The sequence below is a fragment of the Fusarium oxysporum genome, chromosome I (genome assembly GCF_013085055.1).
Source record: "Fusarium oxysporum Fo47 chromosome I, complete sequence".
Lineage (NCBI taxonomy): Eukaryota > Fungi > Ascomycota > Sordariomycetes > Hypocreales > Nectriaceae > Fusarium > Fusarium oxysporum.
In genome coordinates this window covers 146,721-161,066 of record NC_072840.1, presented here as the reverse complement: position 1 = coordinate 161,066, position 14,346 = coordinate 146,721, and the positions used below count along the sequence as shown (strand labels likewise).

General features: G+C 48.8%; 6 protein-coding genes across 6 annotated transcripts; 2 read left to right on the top strand and 4 right to left on the bottom strand.

Moving 5' to 3' along the window:
• Nucleotides 1-2,890: 2,890 nt before the first annotated feature.
• FOBCDRAFT_234889 (amino acid/polyamine transporter I) lies at nucleotides 2,891-4,423 on the top strand (the record flags this gene model as incomplete). The annotated part of the gene is made up of 1 exon (XM_031180341.2): nucleotides 2,891-4,423. The coding sequence occupies one exon, from the start codon at nucleotides 2,891-2,893 to the stop codon at nucleotides 4,421-4,423; it is 1,533 nt and encodes a 510-aa protein (XP_031041109.2).
• Nucleotides 4,401-6,405, bottom strand: FOBCDRAFT_150883 (general substrate transporter). Its single transcript, XM_031180340.3, has one exon. The coding sequence runs from the start codon at nucleotides 6,262-6,264 to the stop codon at nucleotides 4,630-4,632; it is 1,635 nt and encodes a 544-aa protein (XP_031041108.2). The 5' UTR covers nucleotides 6,265-6,405; the 3' UTR covers nucleotides 4,401-4,629.
• Nucleotides 6,406-6,672: 267 nt separating this feature from the next.
• Nucleotides 6,673-8,593, top strand: FOBCDRAFT_282865 (uncharacterized protein; the record flags this gene model as incomplete). Its single annotated transcript, XM_031180339.3, has 3 exons — nucleotides 6,673-7,602; nucleotides 7,662-8,096; nucleotides 8,159-8,593. 3 exons carry the CDS (start codon nucleotides 6,673-6,675, stop codon nucleotides 8,591-8,593), a joined length of 1,800 nt encoding a protein of 599 aa, XP_031041107.3.
• Nucleotides 8,594-8,712: 119 nt separating this feature from the next.
• FOBCDRAFT_313267 (Melibiase-domain-containing protein) lies at nucleotides 8,713-11,054 on the bottom strand (the record flags this gene model as incomplete). The annotated part of the gene is made up of 3 exons (XM_059611952.1): nucleotides 10,952-11,054; nucleotides 10,303-10,906; nucleotides 8,713-10,255 (listed from the first exon to the last, which is right to left on the bottom strand). The coding sequence occupies exons 1-3, from the start codon at nucleotides 10,992-10,994 to the stop codon at nucleotides 8,713-8,715; spliced, it is 2,190 nt and encodes a 729-aa protein (XP_059466501.1). The 5' UTR covers nucleotides 10,995-11,054.
• Nucleotides 11,055-11,273: 219 nt separating this feature from the next.
• On the bottom strand, nucleotides 11,274-12,957 carry FOBCDRAFT_282861 (cytochrome P450; the record flags this gene model as incomplete). Its single annotated transcript, XM_031180337.3, has 3 exons — nucleotides 11,274-11,474; nucleotides 11,589-12,709; nucleotides 12,759-12,957. The coding sequence occupies 3 exons, from the start codon at nucleotides 12,955-12,957 to the stop codon at nucleotides 11,274-11,276; spliced, it is 1,521 nt and encodes a 506-aa protein (XP_031041105.3).
• A 443-nt stretch (nucleotides 12,958-13,400) lies between these two features.
• Nucleotides 13,401-13,880, bottom strand: FOBCDRAFT_266321 (uncharacterized protein; the record flags this gene model as incomplete). The annotated part of the gene is made up of 1 exon (XM_054702556.1): nucleotides 13,401-13,880. The coding sequence occupies one exon, from the start codon at nucleotides 13,878-13,880 to the stop codon at nucleotides 13,401-13,403; it is 480 nt and encodes a 159-aa protein (XP_054558531.1).
• Nucleotides 13,881-14,346: the final 466 nt, after the last annotated feature.

Below are 14,346 nucleotides of genomic sequence, written 5' to 3'. Positions count from 1 at the left end.
TTCGAGTTAAGTGATCTCCATTTTCTCGAGTCAGTCCACGCCGTTATCGCTAGTGTGGCGTTTTGAGGAGAGAGTAGCATGACTAGTGTTTGCAATTTAGCTTTACACTATGCAACATGTGAAGGAAGCGAGCGGTATTTAATTTAGAGTCGAATTGCCATATCTGTTTAATCTGGACCACTTCCAGCTCTCGACTGTGTCCTGTGGACTGCAAACGGCTAAGGTCAGTTACTTTTATATTGACTTTACCGGATACTGAACGATGCGACAGATATTATATAACGAGGGGGGGGGGGCTTCTTACCATTTGTGTGGCATCCCCTACGCAATATCTTCCCCGATTAGCTTCCAGAATATTGCCGGCCAGTGAAGATTGTGATATGATTGGTATGAGAGAAAGCTCACAACCAACCCATGCGGCCCGGGCATAGCTTAGCGTTGATGTGTAACCCGAACACTTGATCGTTATTCGCGAGAGCCTCCTATTGACGCAGACTGAGTTTAGTGTCTTCAGCCTGTTTGGACTAATGCGAACTACCGTTGCGAGGCTTGGTTAGACAAACAAACTATTGCAGCCAGGTGAATAGCCTCATTAACAGAAGTGAGCCAGTACCAATGGGACCAGGAGCGGCAGGGGTCCATGATCCAATAGATAGATGCCTGATATGATAATATAAATGCTCATTCTTCCTTATGTTCGAAACGTCTTTTAAGCAACTGGTTATCTCGGCGCTCTTGTTCGTTGGTTACCAAAAGCCTGGTACTTAAGAGATAAAGGACAACGCCGCCCCACTGCGGCGTTGACGGCACTGCATCCTAGTGTCACTCGGACCCTCGCGCAATTCGCAACGAGTAATTCGTGATGCTATTCGCTCAGGTTTGGAAGCCGGCTTTGAATCAGCCCACGCCGTCTTCCAGGGCTGAGTTTAGCCTTGACCTGGAACAATGGCATAAGGGGAAAAGCTCCACATTTGACACTTGCAAGAGTCAGGGCCCGAAGACTACCCGAATACCTGGGACAACGCTGGACTGAGGTAGGGCTAGCCTTATCTCTTACAGATTTTGAGAACCTCAAAGGAAATGAGTCTCAAGCCACATTCGCTTATATCACCAATAGAAGAGAGTGCAGAAGATAGGAGGCGTGATGATTCAAACCCGCGTATTGCCCTGTCCTTTCTATGCGAGCAAGCTTGTCGTGTGGATGGAGTTTGCCCAAAGGCTGCACGTTGTGAAAATAAAGTCATACCTACTTAAGGTTAAAATATAGTAATATAATATAAAGCAGTAAGTATATTACTTTAAATCGCATAAATAGGATACTCTGCCTCTTATGCTTGAAAAGCAGGGTAGGTTATTCTTTCTCGGTGCATTGTGCTATAATTAGACATTAATAATTCCGCCCATTCCGCGGTCTCAAGACAGCGACAAGGGGGATCCCCTGGAAGTCAGGACTCTGTCTTTTAATTATCCCCTACGTTCCATCACCGTGTTAAGTAAAGAATTAATAATTAATTTATGAAATTATTAAAGCACTTTAAGCTAAGAAGATAGCAATGTTGCTGAAATTCTATAATTCTTCTATAATTAATTACGTAATAGGAACTTGTTTAGAAGATCAAAGAACAAATACAGAAAAGCAGTCACCCATAAGCGGGAACAAGACCTGCCAAGTACGGATACTAACTGCCAAGCACCACCAAGCCCGCCAACAGAATTCCACGGCAGACAACTGCCGAAAGGCATTAAAGGTATATGAAACTATAAAGTATGCAGGCTATAATAAGTCTGGCAAGCCTATATAAAAATTCCCATACATAATCATTACTTGACCAGATCTTGAACATCTATTTAGGAGACATATCCAATCTCCTTTGAATTGTGCCTGTCCATGACTGGTCCGTCATTGCGTCTAATCTCAATTATCAGAGCCCTGACACGAAGACAGGAACCTCCTCAGCGACCTGAACGTGGCTGCGACTGAAGCTGCAGACTGCAGAGGCTATAGGGTTGGCAGCAAAGGCATCGGAGCTTGCACCAATTGAGACGGCAACTGGTCAGATCGCGACGCATTCTGCAGTTCTGACGCTGGTGAAGCAAGTTGGAAACGAATTAGTCAGAATGACCGCAACTCAAACGAATGCCATTTTGAGTACCAGGGTCTCGGAATGCCTTGGGAGTTGCGTTATGATGCGTTTGAGAATATCATCAGCTAATGCTTCGGGACTCAAAACGGTGGTGGATATCGTTACGGAGCCTACAGTTACGACAACTATTAGTTCGTTATCAACCGTTGCATTGCCTGAGGATAAAAAGGGAGTTCGCCGAGATTATTACCAGTGTGCCCAATCGGATAATACTTCAATTCGATGCTGAGAATGGATAACTGCGTCTCCCTCGAACTTCCCAAAGCGCTCAAGATTATCCCGATAATCATCAATCTCACCGACGTGCAGATGTCAAGGGTGGCCTAATCTCTTACCGTTTCGAGCAGTTGACTAGCAATTTTTCGACAACAAGACAATCAGACGAATCAAGTGTCAGCATCTCGGCCTCTTATCTCCAAACCATGATCACAAGCTTTCAGTCTGACCAGGGTTCTCCGCACGGAAATGATAACGGCGGATCCTTATCCTGTGAAAACGGAGCGTAGTCGGAGGGCGCAAACGGAAATCCTGCTTGTTTATCGAATGAGGTTCGAGGATTTCTTCCCCGCGATTGAATCGAGTTAGCTTCGGCCGATATTGATAGCTGCTGATCTTACAGCATGTGCTGGAACCGTTATGTCCGGAATGGTTGGATCAGAGGTTTATAATCGGGACAGTTCCCAGGCATTCTATCGACCCTTCAGCAAATATTCTGACCACTTCTTTTTCTCGATGCATCTGACACAATGGATGTCAAACCAACCACCAATCTCGATGACTACCAACTCGCTCAACTGGGTCATTCCCAGTCCTTCAAGCGCAACTTCAGTCGCTGGACAATGCTGGGCTTAGCCTTTGCTATCCTCAACTCTTGGACTGCGCTTGCAGCATCACTTTCGCTCGCTCTACCTTCAGGTGGACCTGTTGCTGTGATCTGGGGATTAGTCACGGCTGGTATCTGCAACCTCTCACTTGCCGCAAGTCTAGCTGAGTTTCTGTCAGCACAGCCAACTTCTGGTGGACAGTATCATTGGGTTGCCACAATTGCCCCTGCGTCTTTGAAGATTCCTCTGTCTTGGATCACGGGTTGGATCAATCTCAGTGGCTGGGCCTGTCTGGTTGCGACGAATTGCTCCTTGTCGAGCACTCTCATCATCAACATCATCTCGCTCCAAAGTCCCAGCTACGAGTTCCAGAGATGGCACCAATTCCTCATATATCTCGGTATCGCCTTTATCGCCTTCGCAACCAACGCTTTCCTTCATTCCCTCCTCCCTCGCATCAATGGTCTTGCCCTTGTCTGGAGTATCGCCGGCTTCTTCATCATCTCCATTACAGTGCTCGCGTGCGCTGCGCCCGACTATGCCACGGCCGACTACGTATTCGCTACCTTTATCAACACAACGGGTTGGCCAGACGGTATTGCCTGGCTCCTTGGTCTCTTGCAGGGAGGACTTGGACTTACAGGGTTTGATGCTGTTGCTCACATGATTGAAGAAATTCCCAATGCAGCGAGCGAGGGCCCCAAGATTATGCTGTACTGTCAGTACATCGGCATCTCAACTGGCTTCCTGTTTCTCATCGTGGTACTCTTCGTGTCTGGTGGAATCAAGAACGCTGATACCATCATTGGCTCGACTGCCGGTCCCTTACTTGAAATCTTCTACTTGGCCACCAACAGCAAAGTCGGAGCTATTTGCCTGCTAATGTTCCCTCTTCTCTGCCTGGTATTTGCTGCCATCGCAGTCATGACGACTTCATCACGTATGATGTTCGCGTTCGCAAGAGATGGTGGACTTCCAGCATCACGCATCTGGTGGAAGGTTCACCCCAAGCTTGGTGTACCCATGAACGCCCTTTATCTCAATGTTGTCATTGTGGTCATCTTTGGCTGTATCTACCTCGGTTCTACTGTTGCCTTCAATGCTATCGTCGCGTCTTCGGTGGTGGCTCTTGGTCTGAGCTATGGCATCCCCATCGCCCTCCACCTCGCGCGTGGTCGATCTCAATTGCCCGAAGGAGCCTTCAAGCTACCGAACTGGCTTGGATGGGCAACAAACATTATCGGGCTAGTCTATACCATCGTTACCACCGTGCTCTTCCTATTCCCTCCAGCCTTACCTGTTGATGGGACTACGATGAACTACTGTGTTGTTGCATTTGGTGTCATTGTGGTCATATCGGCCATTCAGTGGATTGTGGATGGAAGAAAGAACTTTGAAGGACCTCGAATCACGATAGGCGAACATGAGATGGCAGAAAGAGATATTGATGAATGATTGGTCACTCTGCAGAAACTAGATGGTCACTGATCACTCTAAGGACACAAAAAAGCTCTTGTTGCGCAATAATCATGTTATTTAGATCCATATCATAATCCATATTGTCAATCCACCAGCTAAACCAATTTCTTCCCCTTCACCCCAAACTCCATTCCGTATTCTGACATGAGGACAGTGTCTACCCAGTTCCGTGGCTGCAAAGATCAAGCCTTCTCGGTCTGATGAACAGCACTATCCGCCTCCTCGAAAGAGTCGATCTTGTAGGAGCTGAACTTGCGTGCCGAAACACCCTTGGCGAACAGAATGTCGAGCTCCTCAAAGGTGCGGTTTCGGGTCTCAGGAAGACGGAAGTAGCCCCAAATGAAGACGATGAAAGCAGTGCTTCCCCAGATGAAACCGGTATAACCTCGAAGGTTCCACTGAGTAGGGTTCATGAAGTAAGGCTGAAGAACACCAGCGACAACTCCAGTGATGGCATAACCGTTGCGGGCGAGGCAGATGGTCTTCTGTCGGAGTCTGGTTGAGCCCATCTCAGCAGGAAGAGCCCAGCCGAGCTGACCAGCAGACAATTGGAACACAAAAGTCCAGACGAGAGTGAGGACAGCTTGGGTCATGGCGATTGAATGATTCTCGGTTCGAGTGTTGAGAGCGCCAATGACGAAAAGGACAGTGGCCATGGTGAACATACCATAAAGGTAGGCCGTGCGTCTTCCAACGTATGGCATGACACAGAACCAAGATACCAAGGTAGCAAACAGGGCCATTCCGTTTCCGCCAACGTTGAGATGGTAGGTGGTGTTAGAGTCGAGACCGATCTGCTGGAAGAAGTAGGTCGAGTTGTAGGCAAAGTTGAGACCAGAAAGAATCTGACCAGCGAATACAACGATGGCAATCTCGGTTCGTCGAAGTTCGAAGCCCTTGAAGCAGTCGCGGTATGAAGTGCCGACGGAAAGCTGCTCTTCGAGGCTGTTAGTGTAGACAATGAGGCCAAGGGCATCGCGGAGCTCAGCATCGGTGGCACGAGGTCGGAGTCGGGCGAGGCTCTTGAGGGCATCGTCGTGTCGGCCAATTCGAACAAGATGCCAGGGAGTGTCGGGAGCAAAGCAGAGAATAGGCACCAGAATAACAGGCCAGAACCATTGGAGCGCAAAGGGGATGCGATACGCCCAAGGAGCAGGAGTGTTGACAAGACCAGCCATGACGCCAGCAGAGATGAGCTGTCCGATGATGAAACACATGTTGGTCCAGCTGGTCATGTAAACTCGAAGCGACATGGGAAGAACTTCAGAGGCATAGGCTGGCGCAGTCGTAGCGAAGACACCCCAGGGGAAACCGCAGAGGATTTGTCCAACGAGGAGGACTTTGGTGTCGGGAGCGAAGAAGACGATAAAGATAAAGCAGCTAAGAGAGATCAAGGAGCCGATGAGGACCTTGATGTGACCATACTTGGTGACGAGGTAACCGTTGAGAAGAGTTCCAAAGAACGAACCAACTCCTGCAGCATTGCCGAGACCAGCTTGCCAAGGAGCAGAGAGCTGGTAGTTGTTGGTCTCTTCGTTCCAATGGCCGTACTTCTTGGCAAAGGCGGGATAGGCGTAGAAGTTGGAGAGGAGGTTGGTATCGTAGCCTTCCATGATGACGCACATGGAGACGACGAGACACCAGACAACTGTCCAGGGGTACTTGCGAACGGCTTCGAAAGGAGGGAGGTCATGCTCAGCCTGAGCACCGAGACGAGCCTGGTCGGTGGTATCGTGGCCAACCGTCTTCGCCACCGAAGCCTCGACATCGTAGCTTTCGGCGTGCGAAACCGAAGGGTTGATGATCTCTTTGCCCATTGTGATTGAGAGTTGATGTTTGCGAGTAGAAGAATGAGCTGGTGAGTGTCTGATGGAGTAGATCTTCAATTGATCAGCAACGCATCTTGAGGTTATATACTGGAGCAATTGAATCCTCCTCGTGCATGTTTCCCAATCGCTTTTGTTCCCAAGTCCCCATGGGGAACCGAAAACCGCCCCATGGGGGATAATGTTACAGTCCGAACATTACCCCTTTCGGAATAGCCCCTCACTTGAAGAATGCTTAGCTTCGGGCCCATCGTGACCTCGAGAATGGTCAGTTTCTGGTGGATACCCCTCATCGCTTGATATATCGGACCGAGAGTCACGAGAAATGACGCTGGCGAAGAATTGGATCTGCCGACTATATCTCCATTAAGCATTCAACAACCCCGGATCTAAAGCGACATGGCGACTATCCCGGTAAAGCGCGGCCAGGTCTGCGACAACTGCCGATTCCGCAAGGTCAAGTGTGATCGTGGTCTGCCCTGTAAGAACTGTCACATCGGAGACCTCCGTTGCCAGTATCGCCACAGCATTCGGAGGAAAGGCCCAAAGCAGGGTCAAGGGAGACGACAGACACAGCTGAGACAGGGTCTGGGTATTGATGAGTATCAATTCCAGATACTCACTTCTGAAGCGCCGCCTGGATCAACCAGCAACAGCCATGAAGATGCCCCAACAGACGCTCAAGTCAACGCTCAGTCATTCTCATCTCCACCAACCAACATTGACCCTGCTCCACAATCACAACCAGAACCGGAATCAGATTCGACAACACCGCCCAATGACGCGACTATCGATACCGGAGACCTCTGCAAACGCATGTCTCTATCACTCGTTGCTCACATACGGCTCTTCCAGAGGTTTCTCTACCCTATTATGCCAGTCGTCGATGATGACATCCTCGCCGACGCAGCTCGACTAGATGACCTACCACCTTCCAGATACGCTCTCATCCTTGCAATATGTGCCGCGACGAGAATGCAGTTACGGTTGGACAAGAGAATCGACAACTGCGAGAATGACCTCAACGCACAAATCCCATCTGAGCCACGCTTGACAGGTGATATTCTCGTCAACCTGGCTGAGAACTCACTCCGCCAATACAGTGTTATCGATGATACAACTCTCGACTCAGTACTCGTCTCCTTCTTCCTCTTTGCAAGCTATGGTAATCTCAATGATCCGCGTCACGCCTGGTTCTATCTCAATCAGAGTATTACTCTCGCTCAGTCACTTGATCTGACAAAAGAGTCTGGTTATTATGGTCTACCTGATGAGGAACGTGAGAAGAGACGACGCGTCTTTTGGCTTCTCTTTGTCACAGAAAGGCAAGTTCCTTCGCCTATTACCTTACCCCAAAACTAACGCGTTACAGAACCTTTGCTCTTCAGCACAGAAGATCAGTCATGCTTCGAAGCACAGTCAACAAGCCCCAAATCGTCGACTCAAATTGCCCTGTAGTGATGCACGACTTTATAAACCACATCCGCCTCTTCGAATCTCTCCCATATTCTTTGTACGAATGGCAACCTGAGGGTGATGATCAACGCTTCGACGACTTGAAGCTTGTACATACCATCAATGAAAAACTCTGCAGTGTGCAGCCAGACCAATCGATTATCGAGAGTCAGCGATTCGATACGCTCATCACTCAACAGTGGCTTCGAATATCCATGTGGCGGATCGCGTTTGGTCAGAATCCTTCGTCGGCATCTGGTTTTGGACTACTTCTTCCGCCTTCGCTTCCAATGGATGCAGGAAAGATCATCATGTCTGCCTTGAGGTCTGTTGGAACCAAGTCGAAAGATTGCCATGGCATCGGTATGGTAAGAATCACCGGTATTTCGTTTCTGACTGGCCATTGAATACTGACCTGACTCTCGTCTAGGAACAAAAGCTCTTTGACGTCGGCGTCAGTCTCGCAGATACCGCTCAACTCCCCGGCTGGACATATTCCGCACTCGAGAATGGCCCTCGTGACTTACTCTCCGTCGTGATTCATGCTCTCTCAACCGTTCGAGGCGCTCAATCTCACTTGCTGCCCAATCTTCTCAAGCACTCGGAGACATTGTTTGCTCTTGCAGATCCCAACGCGCATCTCGATCTCCAATGGGATATGCAAGGAGCGGGAAATGATGAGAGGCTAGCGATTGTTGAGGAACTGTCGCCAGAAGATGAACAGCCCGTGGATTCTTTGGGTTGGGTACCAGACGGTAACCTCGATCTGTTGGACTTGAGTACGCCTGTGGTGACGACAACTTGGGAGGACGCGACAATATCTTGTGGACAATTTGATCCCGAGATTGGACTTTCTTTTAACTAATATGAAAAAGCGTTCTTTGTGTTGACAATCTATCTAATATGCTTGTGCTGGGGGTTTTCCATTTTGCATCAACCGTTTGGTGTCCTTGATATCTTTACATAACGTTCTGCCCGATTCATTTATACCCTCTCTAGCAGAACAACCTTACTATCATAATCTGTACCAAATCGAAACTGAATTCCTCCATTCATTAGTGTAGCGCCCGAGTACGTCTCTCCGCCATCAAGCCTATACCTCGCCGCTGGGTCAAGTCCAGCCAGTCGAAGCAGAGGATAGTTGAGAACAGTAGTTGCTCTGATCTGGAATGCAAACAAGACAGCTTGGCTTCCGTCCTCTGATACAAAGATTGCTGCAGGGAAGTTGGAGTCCTCGGGCAACACCAACCGCCACATATCTCCTTTGATAATGATGGGGTTGATCTTCTCTGCGAGTTTGATGAGATCCGGGATCTGTGCCTTGTCTTCCTCAGGCGTATGGTCAGGGTTCAGTTCGAAACCGAATGAGCCGCCCATCATTGCGACGTGGGCTCTAAAGCTCATTGGGATTGAGCGTCCAGTCACATCATTTGGTGCAGAGCAGACATGTGCGCCCATTGTCGAAGGCGGGTACACTAAAGATGTACCGAACTGAATATGGATGCGATCAAAAGCATCCATGTTGTCCGAAGTCCAAACCTGCGGGAAGTATTGCAAGATGCCAGGATCGAAGCGACCGCCACCCGATGCGCAACCCTCCCAAAGGACATCGGGAAATCGGGCAGTCAGCACGTCGAAGACATGGTATATGCCGAGCATGTAGGCGTGATGGTTGTCTGGCGTAGGACTCTCGTGCATCGCTCGGTTGTTGTCCCATTTGACATAACTGACTGGGACAGTCTCTAAGATCTTGGATACAGAGCTGATGATAAAGTCCTGTACTTCTGGGAGGGCAGCGTTCAACACCAGCTGTTGGCGAGTTTCGCTACGAGCGTAGTTTCCAGCGCTCAGAACCCACTCAGGATGCTGCTCATATAGCTCAGACTTCTGATTGACCATCTCAGGTTCAAACCACAGTCCAAACTGCAGCTTCTCGTCTGAATCCTTGACTTGCAACTTGGTGATATCCTTAGCAAGAGAGTCCAGACCACTCGGGAACCTCTTGGGGTTTGCAACCCAGTCGCCTAGGCCAGCATGGTCGTTGACACGAGGATGCTTGTCGCCAAACCAGCCATCGTCAAGCACGAAGAGCTTGGCCCCCAACTTTGCTGACTCTTGTGCTAATTTGTAGATCGTCTTGTCGTCAAAGTCAAAGTACAGACCCTCCCAGCTATTCAACAAAACAGGTCTCGTTTCAGAGACAAACTTGCTTCGGATGAGGTTCTGACGATACAGGCGATGAAACTTCCGTGACATCTCGCCAATGCCGAGGTTGGAAAACACGGAAACGCATTCTGGTGATTGCAGTGACTCGCCCGATCTCAACGGCCAAGACAGCTGACATGGGTTCATTCCGACGAGTGCGCGAGTGAGACCTTGATGACTCTTCTCAACTTCGACGCTGAAGGAACCAGTATAGACGAGGGAGAAACCCCAAGCTTCACCGTGGGACTCGGTTGTTGATGGGGAGACCATTGACAAGAATGGGTTATGGTAGTGAGACGAGTAACCAGTGGTACTTCCAAATCTGCACCAAAGTTAGCCATGAAAACTCTGCGTCAAGTGGTAACATACCCTTGAAGTCCATACTCAACCTTTCGGCGAGTTCTGTTGCATTCCCTGGTCCACTCTCCTTGCAACTGCAGCATCTCGTAGCTCTCATGAGGAAAGTCAACGCTGAAGCTTGACAGCTTCTCAACAGTAATGACATCATCACTCTTGTTGATGATCTTGACGTTTCGAACAATAGCGTCGAAGTTGGGGAAGATAGAGTACGACAAGTCTGCACCAACAGAGCTATACTCATCGTAAAGATGTATAATCAGTGTTGAAACATCATCGTCTGAGCCAAATGTGCTGGGCAGTTTCTCAATCGCAGGTTTACCCTTAAGGACTGTATGAGACTTGTACTTGAAGTTGCAAACTGTGAAGCCCTTGGCGTGCTTGATGTGTACAGCAGGAGTGCGGAAATCTCCACGGCCAAGGTCTGGAAATTCACGGCGGAGATGAGCTTGAGTAGACCAGCCTCCACCGTTGGACATGATCTGGGCGATGGGGTTTTCTGTTATACGATCGCCGAAGTGATCGAGCAGAAGATCTCCAGTAGCTGGATCGACGTGAAAGCGGTAGGAGACATTTTTGCCGTTGAGCGCAAATGACGTGCCGTCCACGACGATTGCTGGGCCTGTCAGTGCTAATGACGAAGATAAGGTGGGAAACATACGGTCGGCTTTGGGGCTAGGTGTTGTTGTCTGAAGAAGAGTCATTGTGAAGATGCAACAGACGCTATACACAGAGACTGACGAAGAAAGACACAGGTCTTGAAGATGATTACAGGCTTTCAACAGAAAGCATTCGATTCGGGTTTAAATAAAATAATTGTTCTTCTTATGCAGCAGTCATTGACAGGATTCCGAACATTTCCCCATGGGGCTAATCAACCTCCGATCAAGGAGCGGGGGTGCTGAGACAAAGACGGACTAGCCTACACTAATTGAGCATAACCTATGTACACTCTGCATTAAATTATGCACCTTTGAGTTATTTTACCCTGCACTTGTCCTAGGTTTTACCCAGACCTGAAAATCAAGAGGCTTCACAAACCAGTAGTTCTTCGTTTTCCACTCATTATGGAGTAAATTATCATGTAGAGCAAACTCAAAGTCTCGAACCAAAGCAGGAATGAGTTTGCACATTTCAAGCATCGAAATATGACGGCCTATGCATGTTCGGGAGCCAAGGCCAAACTGTGAGGAGATTTGATCAGCTCAGTAATACGTGCACCGTGAAACAATCAGGTGTCAAGATCGACGTTTGCCACAAATTAAATTGGCTTGCAAAAGAATAAAGTGTAAACTTACAGGCATCCAGAAGCGGTTCATCAAAGCTACGCGCTCGTCGTCATCTTGCAGCCATCTTTCGGGCGAGAATGAATCCGCATCCTGTCCAAAGATGCCGCGATCCCTGTGTGCAACCCAGGTGTTGATTCCGACAATAGTACCCTCCGGAAAGAAATGCCCTGAAATGGTAGCACCACCCTTGGGCACTACACGCTCAAGGGGTAGTCCAGTGGCTGGATGTAACCGCAATGCTTCCTTGATCACAGCCTGCAAGTATGGCATTGCCTGGCTCTGTTTATACGTGACATAAGTGGATAGCTGACCGTTGGAAGTAAATATATCAACCTCTTGCTGTAGCTTGTCCATGCATCTTGGGTTTTTGAGAAGGTAGTACAAAACAGCTGAGAGGCTGATGCCAGTTGTATCAGACCCCGCGACCATATTGACAAGACAACCGGACAAGACATGAGATGAGGTGAAAGCATCCGGCTTTGAAGTGTTTTTGGCAAGGAACTTGATGAGAAAAGACTGGGTTGTGGAGTCGCTGTCATCTAAGATTACAGCCTTGGGTTTCGAGCGCGTCTCACTGATCCTCTCTTTGGTAAATGCTGCGATGTAGGTTCCGCCCTGTCCTTTATTTCCTGCCAGGAAGTTCATGATAGGAACAATGATATTGTGGAGAGTGGGGAAGACGATCCCAACGATTGTTGAATAGCTAAGTATCTCTCCCAAGGCACGGATGACATTTCCCACGTCCTCTCCTTTATCGAGAAAGCCCAGGCGCTTTCCATATGTGATCATACCGATGACGTCGAAAGCATAGCATTGGAACCAATTATGCATGTCAATTGCCTGATTTGCCGCACAGAGTTCCGAGAGGCGATTCTTTAACAATTCGGCACAGTCGTCAACAAAGGCTTCGTAATTGACCAAGGAAGACATAGAGTAAGTGGACTGATATTGCTTTCGATCGTGTGCATGCTTGGCCAAGGACCTCTCGTTGAACAGATTGTTGTCGCCGGGGTTGCCCCAGGGTATGTACCAAGGGGACTTGGGGAACGAAGTACCCAGACCGTAGATGACTTTGACCGCATCGAGGTCGCTGAAGCTATAACGGTTGGGTGCATAGCGAACGACAGAGCCTGAGGCGTTAAAAACAAGAAACTGGCATAAATGTGTGCACCAACGTACCGTACTTCTTGTGTAAATCACGGTTAACCTCCTCGAAAGAGCCTTGCCATACCTTCCAGGTATACCAACCGAGTGTCCATCGAGCGGCACGAGGGCCTTGAACGGACCTCAGGTTTGAGCGCAAATGCTGAAAGAGGGTCAAGACTGCTTTGAGTAGGAGAAGCGACACCAACGGGATTGCAATGAGGTAGATGTTCATTTTGCTGCCGAGAGTTTCATCAGATCTGTTGAGCAAAACTGTCTGGATAAAAGGTGCACGAGAGCAGCTATTACCCGCCCTTTAAGTAAGTAAAACTTGAAGAGGAGACCACGTTGTCATCGTTATCATTTTGTACTGTGAGTTCACGGTATACCGCTGTTCGCCGTCCCCATAAATTGGAATCTCGGATCACTAAGTTGGCAAGTTCCCCGCGTTTCATTAGCGGGTACTGCAGATCCGGAGATTTAGCACATACCGAGCCCGAATTTAAAAATAGATAATAATTAATGTTACTATGTAAGTACTTTCCTACTCCTGGCTTGCTTTTAAGAATACATTAACCAATGACTCGCTTCTCCTGACTAATCGCTCTCCTCAGTGTAACTCCTGCATAGACTTCTCAAGTACTAATATCTCCACACAGTTCAGACTGGCACTGAAGCTTAAAAAACCCGAGCACGACGAGTAGGCATCTTGCTGGGAACCATATCGCCCGTGCGCTCAAGAACATCCTCCTCATCTCCTCCAACCTGAGCTCCAAGAGTAGCCGCATCTTGAGTGAGCTGCCCATCGATATTATCTCCATCAGTCTGAACAAGATCCGCAGCCTTGTCTTGCCCAACAGTGTGCAGATCAGTAGCGGCACCGTTGGCAATCTTATCAGCCTGTCTCTTGGCCTTGGGTGGTGGAGGAGGTGGGTTGCTAGTGCTACCGCCGCCTCCGCTGGTAGTTTTGCCGCCCAGGAGAGTGGCGGCATTGTCTTCAGCATTCTCGACTCCATAGCCGACACCGTTGTCAGTGCCGGTAAAGACGGAGTCGAAGAAGCTGCCTTCACCGGCGAGCTGGCGAGGCTTTATGGTTGGAGCGCCGACAGTTGCGGTGGCGGCTGCCAGGATGGTGAGAAGCTTGGTGAGCTGAGTCATTGGTGATAATATAAGGGGTTTGTAGATTGGTAAAGTATGATAGAGATGTGAGCCAGTGACTGTTCTGCTTTGGAGTTGAAGAGGAGTGGAGCTGATGTCTGTCTGAATGAAGGATAAGTAGTCACTGAAGCCGACGATCTACTGCCTTTTATCTCTCAATGCCTCTCTGACGCCTTCATGGTCGACCAGATTAGTCACCTTTCACATGTCCACTTCTTACCAGCCACGTTCGTCACGTCTGTCGAAATACCCTCATAGTAATGCATTGGCCAGACGGCTCGAGGGTCCGAAATATCGCGCTTTAGATGGATTAAAGTTGCAGTATGACGTCGAAAAGCAAACGAACGATGCGGCTCCCAAAGCGATAAAAGTGTCAGCTGCGTCATATTTGGGGATACCGCTCTCAAGTCTTCACGAACGACACTCGTCAGTGGTGGCAAATCATATATGCACAATTACACAAAAG

Coding starts and splice junctions, on each gene's coding strand:
- FOBCDRAFT_150883 (XM_031180340.3), bottom strand. CDS start 6,264: ATGGGCAAAGAGATCATCAACCCTTCGGTTTCGCACGCCGAAAGCTAC.